The sequence below is a fragment of the Eulemur rufifrons genome, chromosome 1 (assembly GCF_041146395.1).
Source record: "Eulemur rufifrons isolate Redbay chromosome 1, OSU_ERuf_1, whole genome shotgun sequence".
In the NCBI taxonomy this organism is placed as follows: domain Eukaryota; kingdom Metazoa; phylum Chordata; class Mammalia; order Primates; family Lemuridae; genus Eulemur; species Eulemur rufifrons.
In genome coordinates this window covers 60,850,591-60,876,143 of record NC_090983.1, presented here as the reverse complement: position 1 = coordinate 60,876,143, position 25,553 = coordinate 60,850,591, and the positions used below count along the sequence as shown (strand labels likewise).

Here is a 25,553-nt window from a genome sequence, read left to right as displayed (position 1 = left end):
AATTTTAAACAAAAAACACAAATTCATTTATATATATCTATTAATTATACATGTCATTAATATATAGTTCATAAACTATATATTAGTTCGAAAATAAAAATTAAGGAACAAGGCCCACAGCAGTCTGCTCTGAACTGTGTTCCAAAGTAGAGTTATTTCTATAGCGCTTTAAAAGTTTATCATTCAACTGCTGTAAAATTATAAAGCACCTTCTAATGTTTCAAGATTTTTTATTTATTATTTTTAATAGATATGCAATGTATCTAAATCATGTGAAATAACTTTTATAACCAAGGTCAGAGTAGCCCTGGATTTTTACATTCTTTTAAATAAGGAACGCAGTGCCCTAAGATAACAGGAGACATTCCTAGATATTTTGAATTAAGCAACTCAGTGTGTTCCCTTCAAGGGAATGGGAAGCAATGTAGTCATTATTACTTATTCCAAGTTTATAACAGTGTTTTAAACTCTTTCAAAAGACCCTAACAGCTCAAGAATACCTACTATTTTCTTATTGCCATCCTGTATTATTTTGCTAGCTGTCAAATATCTACTAAGAGCAGTACAGTAGATAGTTTAGGGATATCGGGCAGCAAGAAAAGTCTTCAATTCTCTCCATCAACAGAGATATTCAACCACACATTTTACATGAGTATGAACAGTACATGTTTAATTAGTTGTAAGATAACTCAAAACATATTGTCACCAATATCAGAATTACAAGAACTGATCGACACAACAGGTCCATTCCCTATTACCTGTGCCTCCTTTCAGCTTTATCCTCTACAATCTCTTCCTGACTCCAACCACATTTTTCTCTCAGTTTCTTGAAAAAGCCTTGCTCCTTCCCAACACAGGGCCTTTGCACACGCTGCTACTCCTTCGAACACCTTCTACTTCTTCTCCTCCCTGAGATCTCACATAAACCATCATTTGTGTGGGGAAGCTCCCAGTTTAGGCCCAGGCCCTTTGTTCATACATGCATGTGCACAACTATATACTTACTACCCACCGCCCTCCGCTACCCAGAACACCGCATGCCCCCAGGGACTACCACAGTGTTTGCTTCCTCCCGCATCCCCAGCAGTTAGCACAGTGTGGGGGCACACAGTGACAATCAAAACTGTCCTTTCAGTGATGAGTGAAACCATCATGAGTAGCCCTGTATGAGACAGTATTCGAGGTTCCCAAATAGTAGTGCTGAAACCCCACAGAGTTTGAAAAGCACTAGGAGAGAAAAGACACACATGGACCAAAGAGAAAACATAGGCAAGTTTCCATAAAATCTGTGAAGTGAACAAAGGTGGATTAGGTGACTTCTGTGGCCTACTTCATGTCTGGGATTCTGTGAGAATTAGAAAAGAAGGTAGGAAAACATCTGGGTGGGACAAATATTATGACCAAAAATACCAGGGAAGAAAGAGTGAAAAATGCTCAGGAAACAGTAAACAGATCACTTTGCTGAGATCAGAAGGACTAAGTTGTAAGGACAGGTGAGGAAGCACAGGGACCAGGTGGCCTGTGGAAGGGTCACCTTTGCCCAGGACTGCTGAACACTGATTTCCATCAGGGCAAACTACCAAGGAGACCACCACGATACGCAATACGTTTTAAGATAAACAAATGACAGGGTGCCTTTTCAAAAACGTTGTCAATATATTATTAGAAATCCTAAAGAATTATCTTTTAATAATTAAAAAATCACAGTTTTACATGAGGATTACAAAGTGCTATGAGAATAAGGATAAATAGCCACATGTTGACTTAATCAGTTAGGAAAGGGTTCAGCTACAAGTAACAGAAGATCTGCCCCACAATGGGTTAACCAGATTGCGGCTTATTACTTTCCCCCATTTCAAACCAGGGGTTTGGTGAGGCAGTGCCACTGAGTCCCCACTGACCAGTGCCCTTTCTCTGCTTCCACAGTCTTTTGTGTCGTGGCTCTTATCCTTAAGGTCACAAGATGAATCATCCCCACGCCACCTCTGTAAAAACTTTGCCCTGGGATAGATTTGTATGTGATTACATTTCTACTGGAAAATTACAGGTCATGCCTGGATAGAGATGAAAAGATTCGGAATTAGAGGACCTGTGTTAGTGGGGATCCATAGAGAGCTTCCAGAAGTTCTGGATATGCATTCAAAAAGCAAGGGTGAAGCTTTATGATATATTAGTTTCCCATCCAGCATGAGGCTAAAGAGGGTCTAGTGTGGCCTCACCACTAGAAATGCCCTCAACTTGGCATGAAAAGGGAGTTAGCATTGTCACACCAGACAGCTTTGGGCAGTGATACTGCAGAACAAAGCCATATCTAGGCTTCCAATCCAGACAAGAAAGACAGCCTGCAGGCCCAAGGAGGCTCGGCCGGAACATCTCCTTAAAGCCCCTCTACTCAGCTTTATTCTCCTACTCTGTTCTTTACCCTTTCTGCTCTCCTTGTGTCAAGCCTAGAGCCATGGGCCTGTTCCTTCCTTGGGCTTCCTTTCTTCCTAAAGTGTAGAAAGAAAGACCCTAACTAAAGTGAGGGTTCAATTTTACAAAGGGAGAAAATGGAAGCCCTTTTGGTTTGCTCTATCATGTGGCAGAAAAAGGGTAAAAGAAACTGCTCCAATTTCATTATTAAAGAAGGCAAGCATTAAAAACTAAGTTAAAAAATATCCTAATCTCTCTCTCCCCCCACACACACACCACACACACACACACACACACGCACACACACACACACGCGTTATTTTAACAACTAAATCCAATATAATAAAAAAGAGAGGGTCAAATCACAAATTCCACACTAATGTTTCCAATGACTTTATCAAAGCAGTGTTCTCTGAAGCTTTAGAGTTTTTAAAACTCATGCAACTCCTGCTAAGATGCCAGCAATAATTCATCTTTGAAATGAAAAAAGCTTCACAAAGTGCTAATGCTTATTCATATTTAAAGCAGAAAACCACTGGCCATGCTTATTTTGGACATGATGTTATTCCAGTATCTCCTTTCAGTCTTTAAGCAATAGTTTGTTCCCAGAATAGCCATAAGACATGTCTAAGTGAAAAAGTTAAAAACTGGTTCACATAGTGAGAAAAAAGAACAAGTTGAGGAGGAGTGGAAGAAGAGTTTAAAAGAGAGAAAGGGAAAACATGAGGAAAGGAAAGATGCATTTATCAGAGCCAGGACACACCAGACTTATTACAACTATGTAGAGCCGTCTAGCATCAGTTGAAGCACTTTCAGAAACTTCCTTATTTCACTGATTTTTAAAAGCACACTTTTTCACATTTAACTTCTCAAAAATTTGTATGTAACTTACTATCAATACTATATTACACCTTAATTGTAAGTATATAAAATAATGATGCTTCTTGTAATTTAAAGTGCTATACAGTGAAATATGCTATTTAATATGTTCAATCTTTCTGGGACATTGGGGATATTCTTTTACAAACTTATAATGGCATATAAAACATTACTTTCTAGATCCTAACATTCCCATGCTGTGCCAACATTAGGAACAATTGATTTATACCCATTTTGTAATTTTACTTTTCCTTCATCTTTCTAAATATTTATTTTATATCAGTATAAACATGTATAGTACATAGTCCTATAAAAGAAATAGAATCAATACTATTAGAATCATAAAATACTAAAGGTTAGATGTGTTCTTGAAGAACATCCACTGAATCCTCCCATTTTACAAATGAAGACACTGAGGCTGGGATCTGCCCTGCTCAGGGACCTCCGGCTGGTCACTGGCCAAGCCAGGTACGAACCTGTCTCTGTTTCTTACCTGATGCTGTGTTCTTTCTTCTCTGCTCATCCAACTTTTCTACATGACATTTGGATAAAAGTGCTAGATAACTAAACACTAGAACATAAATATATGTATATGTCCCAAGGCACCTAGCTTTCTGAATGTCAAAAAAGGCTGTTTCTGTTTTTCACTTTTCTCAGCATCTTGCCAGAAAAATTGCAAATACTGAAACAGCCAGCAGAGGGAGTCTTCATTTATCAGTTGGTGCAAATAGAGAAAGAAAATACCATGTTTTGAAAATTACAACCTTAATATTGTTAACCCCATGGAGTTTCTGCTAGATATAAGCTTGTAACAAAGTTTTAATTTATTTTTTAAAATTCTTAACTATTTTAATTTTTAAAATAATGATTTCTACATTTTAAACTTCAATAAGAAGGATTTTGTTTTGGTGTGTATACATATATATACACACACACATCACTTCACCAGAAATCTTTCTTGTGACTTTCTTTCAAGCTCAAAGTTCTGTCTGAGATTTAGAATAGTGATGTCAAAATTTTTCTTCATATCTTGATAGAACTACACAACCTAATTTAACTTCTGAAACTATAAAATAATATTCCTGATATTTTCCCAAACACAACTGAATGTATACGCTCAAATATGCATGTCTGATTAGGAGGCTTAATCACTTTTTGACAGTGCTGTTCATGCCAAAACAAATTCTGAATTCCTCTTTTAGAACTGTCTTAAGAGCAAGCATTTTTAATATCCTACAGGGGTGGAAAATCTTTATCCTTTCTGGGGTTAGTATTTGAAATTACCAAAAGTCTTGCTTCCTTTTTCTGCCAAAAAGAGATTCTTATTTTCGCGACTGGGCTTAGGGTACTGGTGCATGGCCAGGAGAGCCAGACCTACAGACTGCCCCAAGCAAGAGTCTGAGACTGCTCATTAGCCCAGCTATTTTTAATCAGCCTTCCCTGCCAAACATGGACCAGGCATCATAGTGTATGAAATAATATGAGGCCCAATGCCTGTTCTCATGGAGGTCCAGTCCAGGTGCTCACAGAGGATGGGGGACTCTGGGGTCCGCTCTGTGATCAGATCCTAGACCACCAGCTCACTATCAGTTACGAGTTTTAGATTCCTCATACCATAAAATGGGTAAAATGCTGGCAAACCTAATAGCACTCAATTAATGTTAGGGAATATTATTATAAATTTTTGAAAGCAACATAAGGCATTTGTAAGGTAAGTTCCCAGAGACCCCTACAGTCCTGGGTAGATCTAAGAAACTGACCTGTTGGTTTAGTCACTATGTCTTACAGGCAAGACTGAGCGCACAGCAAGGACAAATAACTAGAAAGGCAAAAGGCAGATAGGCAGAAAAGGTAAGATTTGTCCCAGGAGTAGATAATGGGTGAGAGAACAAAGCAGTGCAGCTGCACTGTGGAGAAGAGCTCTGTAGCGCGTGAGCCCCAGCGATTCTGAGAAGCAGCCTCCAGCCCCGGGTGAAAGAGGCCTGCATCTCAGCCCCGCCTGTCATTTATGCGTGGGTGATTTGGGAAAGACTCTTGCCTTCTCCAAGCCTACTTTCCTCATCCAGAAATGGGTTTGGCCACCCACCTTGCAGAGTTCTTATGAAGATTAAAGAGAATTATAATCAGTGCTGAACACACTATAGCTGTCTGTGTCGAGGGCAGTGAGTACACCAAACTGCCCACAGCAGCAAGTCGGAGATGAATAAGGGTAAAAAACAGGCCTGATTGGATGGTTTTTCACCCCAAAAGATAAAATTCAGCAAAAATGAAGGAAAAGCAACAGAGAAACAAGTGTGAAGAAGGAAGTGTCAATATCAGTCAGTATCTAAAGAGCTCAATCTTGTTTTTACAAAAAGTGTATTTATCCAACTGATGGTAAGTACATACCAACTCTGTGCCTTCTCTGTACTGGGCATTGGGTCCAGTGATAATCAGAAGTGACAAGTCCCTGCCATCATCTAGCTAACATTCTGGCAACACCTCTTGTCTACTGAAACAAAGTCTTAATGCTAGGTCCACTTTTATCTCTTTCAAATACACAACCCAGAAGTCTGCACCTAACACTACCTAGGATATTGAAAGGAGGAGTAATTAACCACCTATCTTATTGTATTTAAATCTATGTTCCCAGATTTTTAAAAAATCATCAGCATATAATAATTGAATCAATTCTTTAAAATTCAAATTAGAGTCCTTCTAAAGTTACAGAAAGGGGCTGGGCACAGTGGCTCACACCTGTCATCCTAGTACTTTGGGAGGCTGAGGCAGAAGGATCATTTGAGGCCAGGAGCTCAAGACCAGCCTGGGCAACATAGAGAGACCTCATCTCTACAAAACAAACAAAAAAAAAATTGCGGGGCATGGTGGCACGTGTCTGTAGTCTCAGCTACTCAGGAGGGTGAGCCAGCAGGATCACTTGAGCCCAGGAGTTTGAGGTTGCAGTGAGCTATACTTGTGCCACTTCGCTCAGCCCCGGCAAGAGAGTGAAACTTTGTCTTAAAATAAAATAAAGTTACAGAAGGTGAGCAGTGGGAACAAGGTATATCATCTTTCTCCTCCTGAATGCATTATATGACGGAAAAACAATTTTTGTTTGACTCGTTTGCTATAAGGAAATTTTTAGATAATCACTTTAGTAGGATAGGGTACAGAAAATTCAAATTCTTAGTAATAGGGAGATTTTAAACTGTTTATGGAATAGTAAACATGCCATTTCACAGGTGGAGAAAAACAGGAATTCATATTTATTGGGTTTTACTATGTGTCAAATACTTCTAAATATTTATCCTCTTAAACCCTCATAACTACTCTGTGAGAGAGCATCATTATCACCAAGACAGAGAAACTGATTCTCAGAAAGGTTTAAAACAATGCATCCAAGGTCACACCACTGCTTAGTGACAGAGCTGAGCTCAAACTCAGGGATTCCTGGCTCTAAAACACACAAATAATCTCTACTATATCACACTTCCTAAAAACATACTTCTCAGGAAAGGAAGCATTTTGTGAAAATACAAAAACTATTCACTTGTATGACACTCTTCCTCATTGAATGTGCAACTAGGTTACCCTGTATAAAAATGAAAAAGGCAGAATACACATCAAGGTTTAGCAAGAATGAGAACTCTGGGTAAAAAGCAGTAACAATATCTACTAACACTTCCCCATCACCTTCCACGCAAGTCCACCATCCAAACTCAGGCCACCATCAGTGGACTTCCATTACTCACTCTCTCTCACCAAGGAAATCTGCTCTCTCCCCACATACCACAGCTACCATCCCCTCACAAGTAATAGAATAACTTTTTGCTCAAAAAGCATAACCATATTCCATATCTGGCATCACAATCATAAAAATCCAAGAGACAAATAATCACTGAATGCCTAATCCGTTTGAGGCACTTGTGGAGAAGGCTAGTTGCCCACCAACAGCCACCCTTCCCCTCTTCCTTCATGACGAATCCTGATTCTGGTGAGAAAGGAAGTGTGCTGAGCTGAGGCCTGCATTTCCTGACTTCCCTTGTATCCAGAGTTGGCCACATTTCAATTGGCCAGTAAGATGCAAGCAGAAGCTCCCAGTTATTCCAGAATGGCATGGTAACCTGGGATAAAACTAGCCAGCCTGCCCTTGGTCCTTCCCATTCTCTAAGCCAAGATTGTGAACAGGAAGATTAGATATTTACACTTATCTTTCCATAAAAGGAAAAAGGATCCACACTAGAGAAGATAGAATAAAAAACAAGGAGCTTGGTTGTCTGAGGACATTGTAGGGCTGCTATGTTAGCTTTGGACTGATCCTTCTTTCAAAGTAAAAGAAAAATAAATCTCTTCCCTCTTTAAACCACTGTCCTTTGAGTTTTCTGGTTACATGAAATTAAATTCTGCCTATAACTAACAAAGCACTTTATCAAAAAGATCAGTTCCCTTAAAACATTAACATCTAGTTGTTGGCTGGGCGCGGTGGCTCATGCCTGAAATCCTAGCACTCTTGGAGGCTGAGGCAGGAGGATCGCTTGAGCCCAGGAGTTTGAGGTTGCAACGAGCTATGATGACACCACTGCGCTCTACCCAAGGCAACAGAGCAAGACTGTCTCAAAAAAAAAAAAAAAATTTAGTTGTAAGACCAAAAATAGACAAATTTTGAAAACCAAATGGTGCAAGATATGCAAAAATTTTAAAAAGATGTAAAGAGATTAAAAGCCGTATGTGAAAAATCAAGAAGCATATTAGCTTTGAATAGCTAATAAGACTGAAATATTATAAAAGGAAATAATAAAATTGATGTCACAGGGCTGTAATTAAGGAATTGATAAATGAGTAACAAAGGCATATCCACGGATACTTAGTTGAGACACCGTGAAGATAAATGTGAAAAGAAAAGGTCTTAGAAGGCCTCTAGGATGAGAAGACACACAGCCTGAGCTGAGACTTGGACAATCGACAGCATTTGGGAAAGCAAACATGAGCTCAGAGTTATCTGTAGGCCACAGCACACAAAGATACAAACCTTAGATGCTGTGGAAAGCATGAGGAGGAAAACTGTGCCGGAGCAGGGGCTTCAGGTGCAGCTGGGCAAGCCGAGAGGCAGCAGGCCCTGAAGCATAGTGAGTGCTAATAAGTTTGGATTGATTTTGTACATGTTTAAATGTTTCCGGGGAAAATAGTGAAATGTTGATATGAGAGTAAGTTAATTTCAAGAATACATATGCAATATGTATTCTTTCCTCCACAAAATCGTTTTTAGAAAATCAGAGCAATGACTCTAATTGTATTGAGTAGAGAGGGTTATAACATAAAATATTCTCTTACACGGATGGAGAATTAGATCTTCGCATAAATGGCATTGCTCCATGTTATACTCATGAATTTACAATTTCCAAAAGGATTTGAATCTTAAGAAAAATATATCATAAACATAGACAGACCCCCCTTTTCTCTCAGATTTCAGAAGATACTTCAGGATCTTGTGTGCTTATGAACACCTCTTGCAATTATAGCATAGATAAAGAATGCAAAACTGCTTGCAAACAAAATTTAAAAACAATGTTAATCTGAGAGAGAGATGAAACATGCCAACCCACAGAATCAGGACAAGAACATTTGGCCTTCTGATCTTGCATCCTTCTGTAAAAGAACGTGGATTTTATATTGCAGTTAATTTATACTTTACAGTGATTGAATCTTTTGTTAACTCTCTGGGACCTTAAAATGTTTTCTTGATGTACTGTGACAATCCAGAGTTCCAGGTATAAACTGTCTTTCCATCTCACTCCTTCACACACATGCAGGGCTGCTTACAATTGCTTTCGCTCCTGAATAAAATGTTTTCTGTAGTGGAGTGTATGGGAGTTGGTAGAGGTGCAGAAGAAGATGAAAGGATTTGCCTAGGCTAATTCCGGACTTGAAGCTGAGTCGCGATCATACACACCAAAAGGCAATCTCATTACCATATGAATTTCAGGAGGTAACACGTATCTAGGAGAAACATACTGGAAGTCACAAGATCTAGATTCTATTTCTAGCTTTGCCATTGACCTTCCGGGTGACCTTGCATAAGTCACTCAACACCCAAGAGACTCAGTCTTCTCATTTGGGGGGAAAAAAAAAAAAAAAAGCATGACCTAGTGGTTATCTGAGGAAAATGCTATGAAGTAAAAGATTCCTTCAGAATGTTTAGTAAGGATGTGATCATTTCTGAGGGTTATGATGAAACCTTCTTTGCTGGAACCCTGATTCACTAAAATCAGGGAAATGAGATCCTAATAGAATTAGAGGAAGTCAAAAATTTATTTTCCATTTACTTGATAGAGAAGCTACCAAAATATTAATACCTTGTTTCTCAAAGATCAAAATATACTTGCTCTGCTACAAAATAGACCTACACCACGTTAAGGACCATGTTTAAAATTCAAGTTCCTGATCATTCCCAAGAGAATCTTATAGCCATTTGTATCAGACACACTAGCTGATAAGAAAATTACCCCCTAGTGCTAATGAGCATTTTCAGAAATGTTCTCAGCCTTTCAAGTGATTAGGATTCCAGTTGGTAAATTATCTTGCAAGAGACACCCATTCAGGATGAGCAAACTTTATGCCAAACCTGTGGAAAAGCACCTGCCTGCTTGGGAAAATGAGAAGTTGCCCCCAGTATGCTCTGAGAAAAGCTTGTACTGATTTATAAGATTGTTTTAAATTATGGCATATGTAGAAAATAAGTTAATTTCAAGTGTGGAATAATTTCCTATCTTGAAAGAAAAAAAATTAGCCACGGTATGGCAAGAGCAGATGGATGTTTTTCAGTCAGAAAATACTCAATTATTAAAATAAAAGATATTAAGATTTTCGAAACAATCAAATAGACAAATGGGTCTTGTGGGGCTTAAAATGTCAGAAGAAAGAAACAGCATAAGTACTTTCAGCAAATAATGATGTGCTAAATTATAGAAATTTTTAATGTGTGTACTCACTGAAAAGGTATAATCATGGATTTGGGTTTAGGGAATTTTGACTTACATAATTATTATCATAGGAACCTAATAAGAGACTTATTAGTAAAAAACCAAGAGAAATCACAGTGATGTGTCCATTGGCAGCTCAGATCTAACATCAATAATAATCACAGCTTTCCAGATTAATCTTGTTTTGCTACTTAACAATCAGTGCTAGAAGTTATTTTCTAGCCAAGTTTTCCTCATAACCAATCTCCCCTAGATTAACTGCTCAAAGTCCTTGAAAATGATAGCATCCTTTCCTAATGTTGTACACTCTGTCTAAAAAAATAAGAAATGGTTTAAATATCTTACTGTTACCATGAAAATATAAAATAGATTCACAGAATTATAGATACAAATAAGACAAAAGAGATCATTTACTGAAAACTCTTCAGCTATTATTGCAAGGTGATGAAATAAAGATTCCGAGAGTTTTAGTGATTTGTCCAAGGTCACACAGCCAGTAAACAGAAAGTCCAGATGGTACGCTTTCCGTCATACCAACATGTCATCAAAAACAACCCGCTTGACAAAAGTTTCTTCGTCAATCTAAACTGCAATATTAACTGGATAAAGAAGAACTCAAACATGAGAACACAGATTTGATATGTTAATATACCTTTTCACATCTCCAGTGAGTCAGAGAGCCCATGTTATTATTAATGCAATGCTAAGTCCAATTCAAAATATTCAAGCTCAAAGCAAAATATTTTTAATTAAATTTGCTTAAGATGAGAGAAAGGCCTCAGAAAAGATAAAGAACACATGTTAGCAAAATTACCATATAGCTATTCCAATGCTGAGTGAAATGTCCCTAGTAAACAAACGGTCACCGGATAAGAAAATAAACTGAAACCTAAAAGCTAAAAACAATAAAGAGAGAGCCATTCGTTTAAAAATTAAACAACTCAATTGTTAGATTTGTCATGTTTCAAATAAATTAAAACATGAACTTTGACTTAATGGAATACACTGTTAGTTAACAGTTAACTATTAGAAGTTGACTACGGAAATAAACATTAGTTTCTGGTGTCACCAAAATCATTTGGAAAGCACATTGTCAAAAACCTGTTTTAGTGCTGTCCTTCTCAATGCAACACGTTTGGCTCTCTAAGGAGTTCAACATGATGTTCCCATTTGGTTATTTACAAGGTAAGTTTAGCACGGCTACATTACATGGTGTATATATCACCTTATAAGATAAATGCTGCAAGTAAACTGTGAAAATAATCTTTACAAAAAACTATTTTTGTAAAAAATAAAATATTTTCATACACAGGATTCACTGTATTAATAATTAACAGAAAGCACTTTCAGAGGGGAATTTAATGGAAAGTTTTTCCTAAGCAAATAGCCAGAAACTCAATAGAAATGGATAGAAACTTGAGGATAATACACTGGTGCCACATGTTTAAATAGTAAAACAATTATATAGTCCATTCAACAATGAATAAATGGATATATTATGAATTATCGTGCAACAAAGAAACTGTTCCTTAGTAAACAAATTTAAAAACATAATGGGTAGCAGATTTCCTATTCAACTAAAGGCAGAGGCCTGAAGTTACAGTAGAAGGAAAAAAAAAAAAAAGAAAAAGCTTTAATACATTCTCTAAATCACAATGACCTGAAATCGAGACCAAACTGCTTTTACATGGAGGTTTTTTACCATAGCGATGTTCTAGCGCAGCATTTTTTTTTCCTAGTTTGGTTCCAGTAATATGTCCTTTAATTACCTATAGCCTGAATGAATTATAGTCTCTCTCAAGGATATGTAAATAAAGCTTCTAACATATTAATAAACACACAGTAACAGGAAAAAAAGCAGCAAGAAAAATTAAAGAAAAAAAGGGAAAAGAAGTCACATACCCTTTTTTGTAGAACTATTGGCGTTATTGCAGGCAGAGTGACTCTTCTTGCACTCAAACTCATGCCTGCTCTTCTTAGAATGATCCTCTCTCGTAGATCATGGACAAAACGAAAGAAATCTTTTACACTTACTACTTGGGGATCTCAGGGCTCAGTGCAAAGAAACAGGGAGGAAAAGTAATAAATGTCACCCTGCTTATGTGATTCCAATCTACCCAAAGCCAATTAAGGATGGCTGTGGGACAGGGCAAAGCAGCAACCAATCAAAGGCCAGAAAACCCTGCCTTTGTCCTTGGAAACACATTCTGATACTTTTGTTTATGATATTTAAAGAACCAGATTAACAGGCATCTAGTTCACTTAACTTTTTTTTCCAAAACAGGGCAATTCAATGCCATCTTTGTTGACTAGGCAGTTATGTCTTTACTAAAGCATTTCAACATATGGCAGATAAGAAACTGTTTATATTGGTCTTTTTTAAAGTATATAAATATGTAAATGAACTAAATTTATTTATGCCATTTATAAAATTGATGAATTGGTCAAATGCAACATATTATATAAAATAAAAAATAATCTTGACGTTTGAATTGGTACAAAGTGTTAATTTATGTTATAATAAAAGATTTTTAATATACATGGATATACTTCATCTCCTAAACAGCTAAAATTTTTAAATTTTTAAATTATGGACCTTCCAGCTATCCTTGAGGTCATACACTGTTAAATACTACCTGTTAAATATTGTCTTAACAATCAACCTAAATAATAATTTTAATTATAAAGGGGGCACTAAACTATAATATATAAAAACAAAACACTTATGCTTTTAAAAAGCACAGATCTGTATAATTTAGCATATTTCATTCAATTAAAAGCATTTAAAAAATAGCCACTGCTCAAAGCTATCTCAAAATTTTAACAACCATTTTACATTTTTTTCTTATAATAACTAAAATTTGATTCTAATATTTTGGGGGGTTGGAGGAGGTTTACATTGATCATAATATTGAGAATATTGATCACTAACAAGAAAATTTTTCAATAAAGTCTAAATAAAAGAAACACTCAAAAACGACAAAAAGTATTGCAAAGTTAAAACTCATCTGAGTTTCTACAATTGTAAAATCCCTTCTGGACTGACATCTGGACACGCTTTACTGAACCTACTCAGTGCTTCCAACCGTGACCCACTAAAATGACCCACTGCCTTCTGCAGGAGAAGAATCCCTCATAATTTCTAGATTACAACGTGATTGTTGTAGTAACAAGGCAAAATGGAAGATTGTCGGCAATCCAGACACAAACTTTCCATTTCATTATCTAGACTGCTACGAGGCAGGGTTCACTTTACTTCATTACACATGAGTGTGTTTTATATGCATGGTGAGCTCATATTCCTCAAAAGAAAGAGAGACACCACAACTCCAAGGTTCCCTACTTTGAATTTCAAAACCAACAACCTCTCAGAATAGTAGTTGGTGGAGGAGGGTAATACACTTAATATGAAATATCACAGGCAGATCTATTTTGGGGACATTAATTTGATCTTTATCCCATTAGCTTAAAAGTTACCAAAAAAAAACTATTAATACAGGGGTGCCGCGGTTACCATTTGTGAAGTAAAATATTCTGGTCTAACCGTGAGCCACATTTTGGCAAGCCAACAATAACAAAGCCCACGATAACTATACAATTTCAAGAATATGATCCATAATATTTGGCTTTTTCAGTCTTCTTTTGTCAATTTAGTCTTTGAAGATTACAAAGTGTTATCTCTTTGGTCTCAAAAATCTTATTGGGGTTTCACCATAATCAAAGCAATTCATTTCACTAAATTATTAAGTAATATATTCACTGTTTGCCAAGCACTGTGTTAGGCAGTAGGAACACACTATTGAATAAGATAAGGTCACTATCTCATGGTAGAATAGAGAAACTTGTTTTTAAATTAAAATATCACACTCAGTAGTGGGCTGAGACTAATAGTGATTAAATGCCAAGTATCAAGGGCACACGAAGGTAGAAGAAACTACACATTATTGGTGAGATCATGGCAGGCTTCAAGGAGGAAATGACATTTGCTTTGAAAAATGATTAGGAGAAAAAAATAAGCAGAGCTTGAAAATTGACGTGGGTATAAAGTGAAGGTCCCAGAGTTGACCCCAAGGTTTGAAGTCGAAGTCATTGGGAATCCAGAAATGCTGTTTTATATCACACTACAGAGCCTGTTAAACACTAAAATGAACCTTGAAGTCAAAACAGTGTCTGGGTCCTGTATTTATTACAGTGCAATGTAATTTCCCTCTAACGGCTTAAAAACAATTAATAGACTATAGCAAATAATAATTTATGGTATATTTTAAAATAACTAAGAGAGTGAAATTGGAATGTTCCTAACACAAAGAAAGTGATGAATGTTTGAAGTGATAGATACTCCAGTTACCCTGATTTGATCATTACACATTGTCTGCCTGTATCACAGCATCACATGTACCCCATAAATATGTAACTATTATGTACCCATAATAATTAAAACTTTAAAAAATTTTTAAAAACACTTAATAGACAACTAACTGCTTAAGTATGATAGGTCATCTCTCTGGAACACTTGAACACTGAAGTTCCTGAATTTTCAGTGAAAACTATGAAGAATAAAATTTGGCATTTATCCTACCAAAAAGGCAACTGTCTTTGAAAAATGAAACTTACATATACTTTTCATAGTCAACAGACTGAAAGACTAATTAGATGGCATGCATACTCAAGACAGGTGGAGTCTCATTTCAGTAATCCTTTGCAGGTGCTCATATTGACTGTGCTTTATCCTACTTCCTAGTTATTTTAGACACTGGTTCAAAATGTAACTTTACCCTATCTTTTTTATCATTATCAGTTAGAAATGACTTTGCCACTCACTAACCTTGCTTCATCTGCAAAATGGGGATAAAAACCTATGGCCAACTCTCTTTCAGAATTGCTGTGAGGATCAAAGAAATCAAGCTTTTATAAGGCCTGGAAGAGTCCAAGGCAGGTCCTGAAAAAACACTCCTTAAACTCCTGCTGCAGAGAATTTCCTTTAGCTCCAAAAATTAAATTTTGACATAAAAAGCATTTTCTTAATAAAACAGGGTCAATAGTGACATATTATGGAATAGCACTGTACAGTATTTATATTTTTGCTCAATATTTTGGTAGAACAAGAGTAAATTTTATCACTCAAAGTATATGCATATCAACATTTCAATTAAGAATAATAAAAATAACTATTATCATGATTATTAATAATATTTATGTGAGCACTCAATATGTGCCAGGCACTGGGCTAGTTTTCATTTAACCCTCACAACTCTATGGGGTAGGTACTAGTTATTCAATAGATGAGGCAATTAAGTCCAGACGAGCAGACAGCTAAGAAATGGTTCTCAGATTTTAGCACATATTGAAAAAGAACTTGCCCAAGTTCACAAAGTCCATAGCCAATAAGCCAGAGAGGAAACTGCATCTGGCCCTCTCCAAGGCACTTCACTATTCCAATCTACAATATGTGCTCCCACACTGTTCTACATAATTTGATGTAACATTATCAGAAAATGTCCATCTTCATATAGCCCTTGTTTCTGATGTACCTAAGCATTTGTTTGTCTTATTAATCTGGTTAACAAATATATACTGAAGGCTCTACTATGTATAAAGTACTATGCTATGTGCTATAGGGACTTCAAAGTTAATCAACTCCTGATCCCTGTTTAGCTTTATACAGAAAAAAAGGGGGAAGCGGGGTATAAGGTAGAAGAATGCTTCTTGATTACCAAGTCGTACAAATACTTTTTTATCCAACCAATCTTCTGCATGACACAACTTGCTATGGCCTTTCATCGACCCTTGGACACGCTACTGTGCTACCCATTTGGGGTAACTCATTGACTATCCAGGTTTATTACCTCTCTCAAAGACTCAGATCAAAATTCATTCCACCAGGAAGTCATCCTTCCATTGAAATTATATTCTTGATTTGTAGATTTTTAAGACTTAAACTTTTCCATCTCTCATGTCTTGCCCTATATTTACAATGCATTGCTTTGATAACTTATAAATCCTTTTGCAGGCCCTAGTTTTTCTGCCTAGCAAAAATATAATCCTTAAGGGTAGAAACCAGACTCTTATTTCCTCTGCTTCTCCCAGAATATTTAGCAGAGTGCTCTCTGTACACAGTAGGCATTATGTTTACTCACAATGTGGAAGGACTAGTCACTCCAGTTACATAGTTACATAGCGGACAAGCCTTCTTTCTCATCTTAACAATTGTTACCCTTATGATTTATTCTGAACAAAAGCACATAGTCTTCTTTACGGGAACATTTGGATACTCTTTCACTATCTGACATAGTTCCAAGTGTAGTCCTGAGAAAACCAGTTTCAGAAAAAAAATCTCAAAATAGATTGTTATAGCCATTAATATACAGTCTAGATATTTAGATATAAACTCAGAACCACTAGTTTTACCAGATCATCTTATTCTACTAAGAATCTTCACTTCCCTAAATAGGTGACATTGTGTCGGTCTTCACACTTGATGAGCTTGGTCTGATCCACCACTATCCTATTTTCCCCTCCACTCCAACAGACATTCCCTTCCATCGAGAATGTCTAAGACTTCTCACCAACTTAAACTCTAATAGAATGTTTCTTCTTTCAAAGAAATTACTGAATGATTTATAAGCTCTAGTGGTAACAAACATTACCAATCATCAGTTCATTCAAGTATTTAAAAATGTGCCCATCTATCCAATACCTGAAATTGTTCTCTAGGCACATTATCCCTGCCTACTAAGGAACTACTGTCTAGAGGAGGGCAGATGGGCACTTAAAAAATACAACAGTGCATTAAGTTCTGGAACTGACTATAAATAAATTGCTGTAACTATAAAAGAGAAAGAGCTTAACTTCATCATGAGATATCAGACAAATCCCCTAAAGGACAAAGGATTCAGAAATGAAGGTAATTCCAGGTTAAAAACAAGCAAAAAAACAATCCTATAAACAAAGATGACTCCTGGAAAAACACAGATGGAGGGGCCAGACAAGAACAGTCATTGTACATCATGCTGAGGAGTTTAACTCTCATCCTCGAGGGTGGAGATATTTGATAAGATATGAATTTCATTTCAGTATGGAAGATGCACAACGTTGTTTCTAGGAATGCTGAATAGAAGCAAGAAGAACCATTAGAAACACAAAAAGAGTCCAAGTGAAATATGAAAATTACCAGTTTAGGAAAAAGGCAAAATTTCAGAGATGTCAGGGAAATAAAAACAACAGGATCAATCAAGTGGCCAAATACATGTAAAGTCCTCAAATTTTTTCCTATGTATGAGCTTACAACATAAATTGTAATTCATGAAGGTATAAGCCAGAACAATATTGAGGTCTTAGCTGTACAATCGTCAAATTTCATATACTTTATGGGTGTTCCTAAGAAAAATATAATAGTCTGAAATTTTAAAGGGATTAGATAAAAAACAGAGAAAACACGTGCTTACCTTTCTTCGTGCTTAAAAAAACTCAACATGACAAAAAGAAAAAGACAAAGGAAGAGAAGAAGAAGAAGAAGGAGAAAAAATAATTTCCTTGCTAAGAAAGAAGATATCTCTTCTTTTTTTACTGGACTGGAATAAGAAAAGTACTTGCAGTAAACCATAAATTAAAAGAATTTTTAGAAGCTAGAAAGTCATTGAGATCAGGTTAATAAAAATACATGAAATTATAGCCAGAACTTTTATACAAGAGAAACGATGATGAGGGCAGATTCAGAAGAACGGCGCAAGAGACAGAGAACTGCATGAGAAAGAGGAAAGCAGAGAGGTGGAAGGTAATAAGTTCTCCAACCCTCTCCTGTCCCTAGGATAAAAGTCCTTGAACCACACTCTCAAAACAATCATAGTATGCCTTATATAAAGACACAATAAGAGGAATGCAGAAGCTAAGGCAACCCAGAACCTCCAAAAGAAACTCTGTCTTCACCCTTCCCCCCAAAAAGACCTAAACAAGTAGTTTCACACTGGTAAAATAATAGACAATAAAAGAAGAAACAGCCTGAAGAGTGCAAGAGATTTAATTGCTAGATGTTGGATTCTATAGTGAAATTGAGGTTAAGGTAAATAGATAACAGAAATACAAAAAGCAACCTAAGTGAGAAGAAAAATGGTTTTACATAAGAAGCATTAGACAGAAACTGAAAAATCTAAAGCCAAGTAAAGGAGACCTATAAACACGTAACTGGAATCCTCACAGAAGAAAACCAAAACAACTGAAAGGAATAAATAAATAAGATAAAATATATGGAAAACTTTTGTAATAAAAGACTTAACTGAAAGTCACATAACTCCCTAGAGAAACAGTCGACATTTAGACACTTCCTAGTAAAGTTACTGGAACCCTGTGGACAGCAAGGCAAAAACATTCTAATAGCTTGTAGGGGGGAATCAGTCTGTCGTTGAATTTCCCACAGCAAGATTCGACAACAGGATTCAGTGGACACCACTGTCTTCTAGTTACTCCACTGGATAAAATAATGTGCATGAAATCCTTGAAGAAAGAAAATATGAATGAGATTTTTAAATTCAGTCAAACTTCTTAATTATAAGGGCAACAGACAATGTTGAAAATTTTGAACATATAGAAACATATAAAATTTTGATGAATTTACTGGAAGATAAACTGTGGTCATCCAAGAGATGGCAGGGAAAACCAGAATGAAAGAACTGGAATAAACACTTAAACTAATTATGCTACCAAATTCCAATCAAGTATATCATTATGTTGCTATAATAAAATATAAGTAATATAAGCCATAACAATATAGAAATAATAAAACTTTTTTCAAGAAGACAAAAGTTGAAATAGGAAGAACGTGGTATGTATTAATAGAATATTATATATAACCTGACTGCCTTGGTAACTAAGATCAAAAGATATTATTTAAAACTGAGAAATCACAGGAGAACTTTAAAAAATTTATTTCATAATGCTAAAATTAGCTGGTGGAAAAAAGGGGATGAAGAGGAAAATAGTTTTATTAATGCTTCTAAGAAAGGAATAATATAGAAAATTTTTAAAGAAATAAGAGGATCAAGCATTTTCCTACAGTTACACTTAATAATGATAACGGAAATATAAAGTTTTCTAATAAAAAGAAAGCAAATACAAAGGTAAGAAAGCACAAAACACCTTGCGAATTTTTTTCAAAATCTGTAACTGGAAAACAAAACAAAAGTACTAACATCAAACTTTTATGTTATCAGCTATGTTGCAGTTAAATTCACCTACTGAAAGGAAACAAACTTTCAGTTGAATCATAAAGCAGACTTCAGTCTAGTCTATGGAAAAGAGAACACCTTATAACCAAGTGTTTCACAAAGTTTGAAAACAAAAGAATAGACAAAGGCATGCAGGGCAAATTAAAAAAGAAGGAAGGAAGGAAGGAAGGAAGGAAGGAAGGAAGGAAGGAAGGAGGGAGGGAGAGAAGGGAGGGAGACAGGCAGGAAGTGGTCATGGTTATTTTTAATGTATCTGTTTTCACTTTTACAATTTTTATAATTCACTTACTATTGCTGGGAAAATTAAACTCTAAAAAGCTATAACATTACTCAAGTTAAAGGACAAGAACTTATAAAACTATAATGCCATGAGCTCTGACTGCTCAAATATCGACAACGACTTCTTCAGAATTCTTACTATATTCATTCTTCACTCGTGTGCAATTATCTCTGCCACTGGCATTTAATGTGTTCTGTGATATAGTACCTAATTCTTTAAAGCATATTGGATCTAGGAAATATGCATTACTTATACAATCAGCAAATATTAAATTGTCTATGAGGTCATCTCGTGTAACTTAGTACCCAGAAATACTTTATAAACTTCTTCAGTCAAATGGTCCCTTACCATGCCTTGAAAACCTCCAGTGACAGAAAGGTAATAATCATCCTCTATTGGATATCTTTGTATCATTGTACCCACTGGGCTCCTGGCACACAGCAGGCTCTTCTATTGGCCAAATGAAGGCGTGCTTTAGCTGTTAGGATGGTACTTCTTCTAAGGATCTCCTACCTGCCCTTCCCTCAAAAAGTGACACAAACTCTATTCTAAAGAGAGAATAGGAAATACATTACATTTTCCCTACCAGACATACAAACCACCCATATTTTGCACATATTCTACCTTCTTTCTTTCCAATTACATTAGGAAATGTACTCTTATTTCCCTATCCCTCCACCTGTGCTTGATCTTTGTAGGAGGTTGAATAATCTCCCCTACTCTCCATGTCCTAATCTCCAGAAGCTGTGAATATTTTATCTTACATGATAAAAGGGATTTTGCAGATGTGATTATGTTAAGGGTGCTGATAAGGGAAGATTATCCTTATTCAGGTGGTCCCAATGTAATCACAAGGGTTCTTAAAAGAGGGAGGAGGATGAGGGTAAGAGTCAGGGAAGGCAATGTACCCATTGATACAGAGACAGAAAGAGAGGCAAAAGCAAAGTGGGATAAAGCGATTCAGGACCAAGGGCCAAGGAATGCAGGCAAGAGCCAAGGATGCTGGAAAAGAAAATAAAATGGATCTCCTCCCCACCCAAAGCCACCAGAATCAATGAAGCCCTCCTGACACATTAATTTTAGCCCAGTGAACTGATTTCAAATTTCCATAAAATATAATAAATATGTGTTGTTTTATGCCACTAAGTTTGCTGCAATTTTTTACAGCAGCCATAGGGAACTAATACATCCCCCTTTCCTTTTCAGCTTCTTAAAAGCTTTATTTTATGGTCTCTTCTCTTCCTTGCATGTTTTACCTTTTCTCAACCAGAGTCCTCTCACTGGCTTTTAAACATTCTCAAGCCCCTCAATTTAAAAACAAAAGATATCAAAATTTCCCTCCAGTTACAACATCTCCATTTCCTTTCTTTTATCAACAAATTCCTCAATCTAAGACCTCTACTATAAACTCAACCCTTTGACCAATGATCTCCTTAAAGCTAAGTAAAATGAGCATTTTTCAAAATCTTCACTCTATTTGCCCTTCAGCATCATGTTAACATGCTTGGTTAGCCTCTCTATTGGCTCTCTTTTGTCCAGCTTATTCAGACCTAGGACTTTAATTACCACCTGATAGGCAGGAGCTCACAAATTTTTATCTCCTGCCCAGATATCTCTGTGAAGCAATAGACTCATATATTTATTTGGCTATGAGATATCCCCATTTGGATGGCTCAAAAGCAACTCAGACTCAAAAAGTCCAAAGCAAACTCATGGTGTCACCATTTACCACCCAAACCTAGTCCTTTTCCAATGTTTCTAGCTCAGTGAATGGCATAACATCCATCTACATGCATAAGCCAGAAATCCAGGAGTCATTTTTGACATGTCCCACTGTTTGTGTCCCATATCCATATCCATTCTATCACCAAGTCCTGCTAATTTTACTTCCTAAGTATAATATCTCCTACATCAATCCATGTATTTTCATCTCTTACAGTTCATTCTAGGAATGAAGTGGAACTTTCAGATCTCCATAACCACACACTTCTCCTGCCCTCCATGATGCCATTAAAATAGCTAAGAGGAGAAAAAAAAACTTTGTGTGGTGGTAGAAAGATTTCCCTCCTTATAGTTTCACCATGATGTTTGCCTTGAGTTCCTCAAGACAAATTTTTTTTTACGTTCCCCCATTTATGTCAATCACCACAAGCCCAGGACTCCCAGGTCATCCATCCTCAGGCCCAGACTCTCTGCCTAAGAACAGTCCATCACCTTTTCTTACTTCATCTCCACACTTCCCCAACTACTGAAATCCTTTTACTATGACTCTGAATCTCACAGTTAATCATGAACAAAATCCCACAAAATCCAACCTCTTCTCTCAACTTCCCCTTCATTCTAACTTAACTTTATCACTGAAGATTACTGTTTCTCCTATGGCCCTCTTAACATTATGGCTATAATCTCTCCCACACTCCTCATGGTCCTGGGCCCAGAGGTGGGCAGAGTTCCCTCTTGTTCCTCACTGCTATTTTATGACAGATCTCCCTCCCTCCTCCATAAATTTGCTTAGTTTTTAATATTATGTCATTAAACTATACCACCCACTATTCTTCCTTGTAGCAGTCATCTTCAGTCATCTGAACTATTCTCACGAATGGATTGAGGTAATCCATCCAATCAGAGAACAGAGTGAATATTCTCAGGAGAAAGATGTCTTAATCTAGAACTTCTTCAACTTTTCATACACAATGTCCATCATTTGATTAAAAAAATCAACTGGTAAGCAAAGAAACAGGGGGAGGCAGGACATAGGAAAAAAATTCACAAAAGAACTTAAATGTATAAAAATGAAAGAAATGGATATTCTAGAAATGAAAATTATAATAATGAAATGAAAAACTCAAAATATGGGCTTAATAGAAAACTGGATATAGTCAAAAAGAAGATTAGTGAACTGGAATATCTCAGTGAAAACATTCAAATTTATATAAGAAGAGCAAAGAGAAAGGATAAAAGAGCACAAGATATATATAATAAGGCAAAGAGAAAAGATCATAAGGGCAAAAGAGAAAGAATCAGGAAAAAAAAACAGTATTTTAAAAACTTTATTCACATGGGCAAGACACTCCAAAGCTGAGGAAAGTGATCAAGTCAAAGAATTAAGAAGCACTATGCATTGTCAAGCAGACAAATATAAAGAAAATCATAACTAAGCTCAACTAAAGGCAAGGAGAAAATCTCAGAAGCAGTCTTGGGTGGGGAGGAACTTCTTCCAAAATCCAGTAGGATGACTAATGGCTGATTTCTTAAAACAGAAATGACAGAAGTATGAAGACAATGAAAAAAACATCTATAAAATGCTATTAGAAAATAATGCCAACCTAGAAGTTAATGCCCCATGAAAATGCCCTTCAAAATAAAGGCAAAATAAGGTCCCCTGCTCCAGGACCACCAGGTTGCCTAAAGAGGGGTAAAGTGGCCCAGGTCAAAAGAATAGTAAAATTGTGTACAACCAAAGCTAATAGAGCAAAATAATTACATAATTTAAAAATATTTGATTAGTCCAGAAAAGGACAAGAAAAGAAAAATAAGGAGCATGAAACACGTGGGACAAATAATAAAAGGATATATAATAAACCATTTGAAATTATAAAATCTTATGCTCATTCTTACATCAAAATAGTAATCATTTCTTCATTGATTATCCAATTATAAACATTCTGGATAAGTTCAATTAAATGGAACTTTTCTTATTTGGAGGAGTTTTCTTTACTAATATTGTGATTTTAGGCTTAAAGCTTAATTTGTTAAAGAACTTAAACACGCAAAAGCTTCATCAAAGAAATGAAACCACAGAATATCACATCTCTGAGTTATACTGAGAGATGCTAAAGTTAGATGACCTGTATTTGAATTAAGCTCTAACACTTAATGACAATGTGATCTTGAGCTTAACTTCTCAACAATTCAGTGTCCTTATAGTAATAGCATATATAGAAAAAAATATGTGTTATATGCATGTATATATATGCACACACACATATTAGCTGCTAGTATCATTATTATTGTTGGTGTTAATATTGTTAGTATTAAGTTGGAAGACTTCAGTTTTGGTCCCACGTCCACTACTAACTCTCAGGGTTTCTTTTCTTATCTGCAAAATGAGATCTTTATATAAAATTTAAGTATTTTTCCATTTACAAGGGAAAAATCATTAACGTAAACTTGAAAACATACCCATTTCCTGAAAGAAATAACAATATTTGTATATTTATCAGGAAGAAGACTAGGAATAAGTCTCTACAGTTTAAAGGTCCTTTACAAGAGGCTTAAGTACTGTTCTCTTGAATACCATCATCGTTGCAAATATGCAAAGGAATATGTTGACTTGCCACAAATCAGTATCATCCTGCTGAATGAAGACACAAAACTATAGCTGATCCTTTCCCAAATAGCACGAATCATACATAACAAACCTCCATACAATGTCTTGTGCTACTCTGCTTTACATCCATCAAGAAACTGCTAGCATCTTTATAAAAGTTAACATGCTTCCTTACAAGGAATGCAGCAACTTAAAGATTGGATAGCTCAATATCTTCAATTTCACCAGTGGAAAAGCAGAAGAGAAAATGCATTTTGAAATGGAACCTAAAAGTCAGCAGATTTATTACTGTCAATTCCAAGCAATAAGTCTTTTTATTTTCAAACAATTTCCAAAGGCAAAACAAGCTAAATGGCATAAGAAATTTCATTAAAATTAAAATATTTTCAGTCACAAGCAGCATTATGTTTGATTTTCAATTTTCTTTATATAAACTCTTGATGGGAAAAAGACTGAAAGCTGAGTAACTATTTCCCAAATATCTAACAGTATTCCTGTGTCATTAGCAAGTGCTTCTAGTTGTTTTAAAAATCAATACTTGAAATTTGCTAAGAGAGTACATCTTAAGGGTTGCCATAAGGGTTACTATAGTGTCTTACCATACCAACAAAATGGTAACTATGTAATGGGATTAATTTGATTGTGATAATCATGTCACAATGTATACATATATCAAAACATCAAGTTGTATACCTTAAATACATACAATTTCTATTTGTCTATTATACTTCAGTAAAACTGGAAAAAGCAGATAAATATCAATAAGTGATCACATAGATAATATAAAACCTTTAAAGTCAACATAGTCAACAAAGCATAATTTTGGTCACCAGTGAGCTCCATTAAAAAACAAGAACAAAACAAAACAACTTCAAAATTTATCTTGCTCCATGTAAAACATTATAATGCAGCATGACTGCAATGCATCCGTTCACTTATTCATTCAACCATATTTATGGAGCACAGATTACAAGTAAGGCATAGTTAAACCTTAGTAGATCACAGAGGACTATGCCATAGATCCTGCCTAAAGTCACTTGTGTAACTGCACAAATCATGCATTTTTGGGGTATACAGAAAAATAGAACCTGGAGTTGCAGAGGCTGGAGAAGCCTTTGCAAATGAAGAAACCATGGAGCTGGACCTTAAAAGAGAAGAATTTCACTGGTACAAGTGGGAAACAGGGAGAATTCCAGTCAAGGGAACAGCACAGGATAGATCTGAGAAGCACAGAGTAACATATTTGGATTAGAATGAAGAAATATGTAGAGAATAGTGGGATACAAGATTGGTAAGTTTCACTGCAGCCAATCTTTTGGACAACTTGAAAAGTATGCTAAGGCATCTGACATTGATTTTGAAGGCAATGCGAATCCAATGAAAAATTTTCAGTGTCACGTGACCAAAGCTGTTCTTCTGGGACGAGTAATCTCGCAGCCATTCGTCAGATGAACCCAGATGGAAATACTGTA

General features: G+C 36.0%; 1 protein-coding gene across 2 annotated transcripts in view; it reads right to left on the bottom strand.

Moving 5' to 3' along the window:
- Window positions 1-25,553, bottom strand: part of GRB14 (growth factor receptor bound protein 14) — a 109,093-nt gene that overhangs the window by 49,576 nt on the left and 33,964 nt on the right. Inside the window, exon 1 of one of the 2 annotated variants that reach the window (XM_069471991.1) lies at window positions 12,153-12,332. The exons of the other annotated variant lie outside the window; for it this stretch is intronic. Coding sequence (XP_069328092.1) covers window positions 12,153-12,215 — 63 coding nt within the window. The 5' untranslated portion in view covers window positions 12,216-12,332. Of the gene's footprint in view, window positions 1-12,152; window positions 12,333-25,553 lie in introns of those variants that run through there. 2 annotated transcript variants of the gene reach the window in all.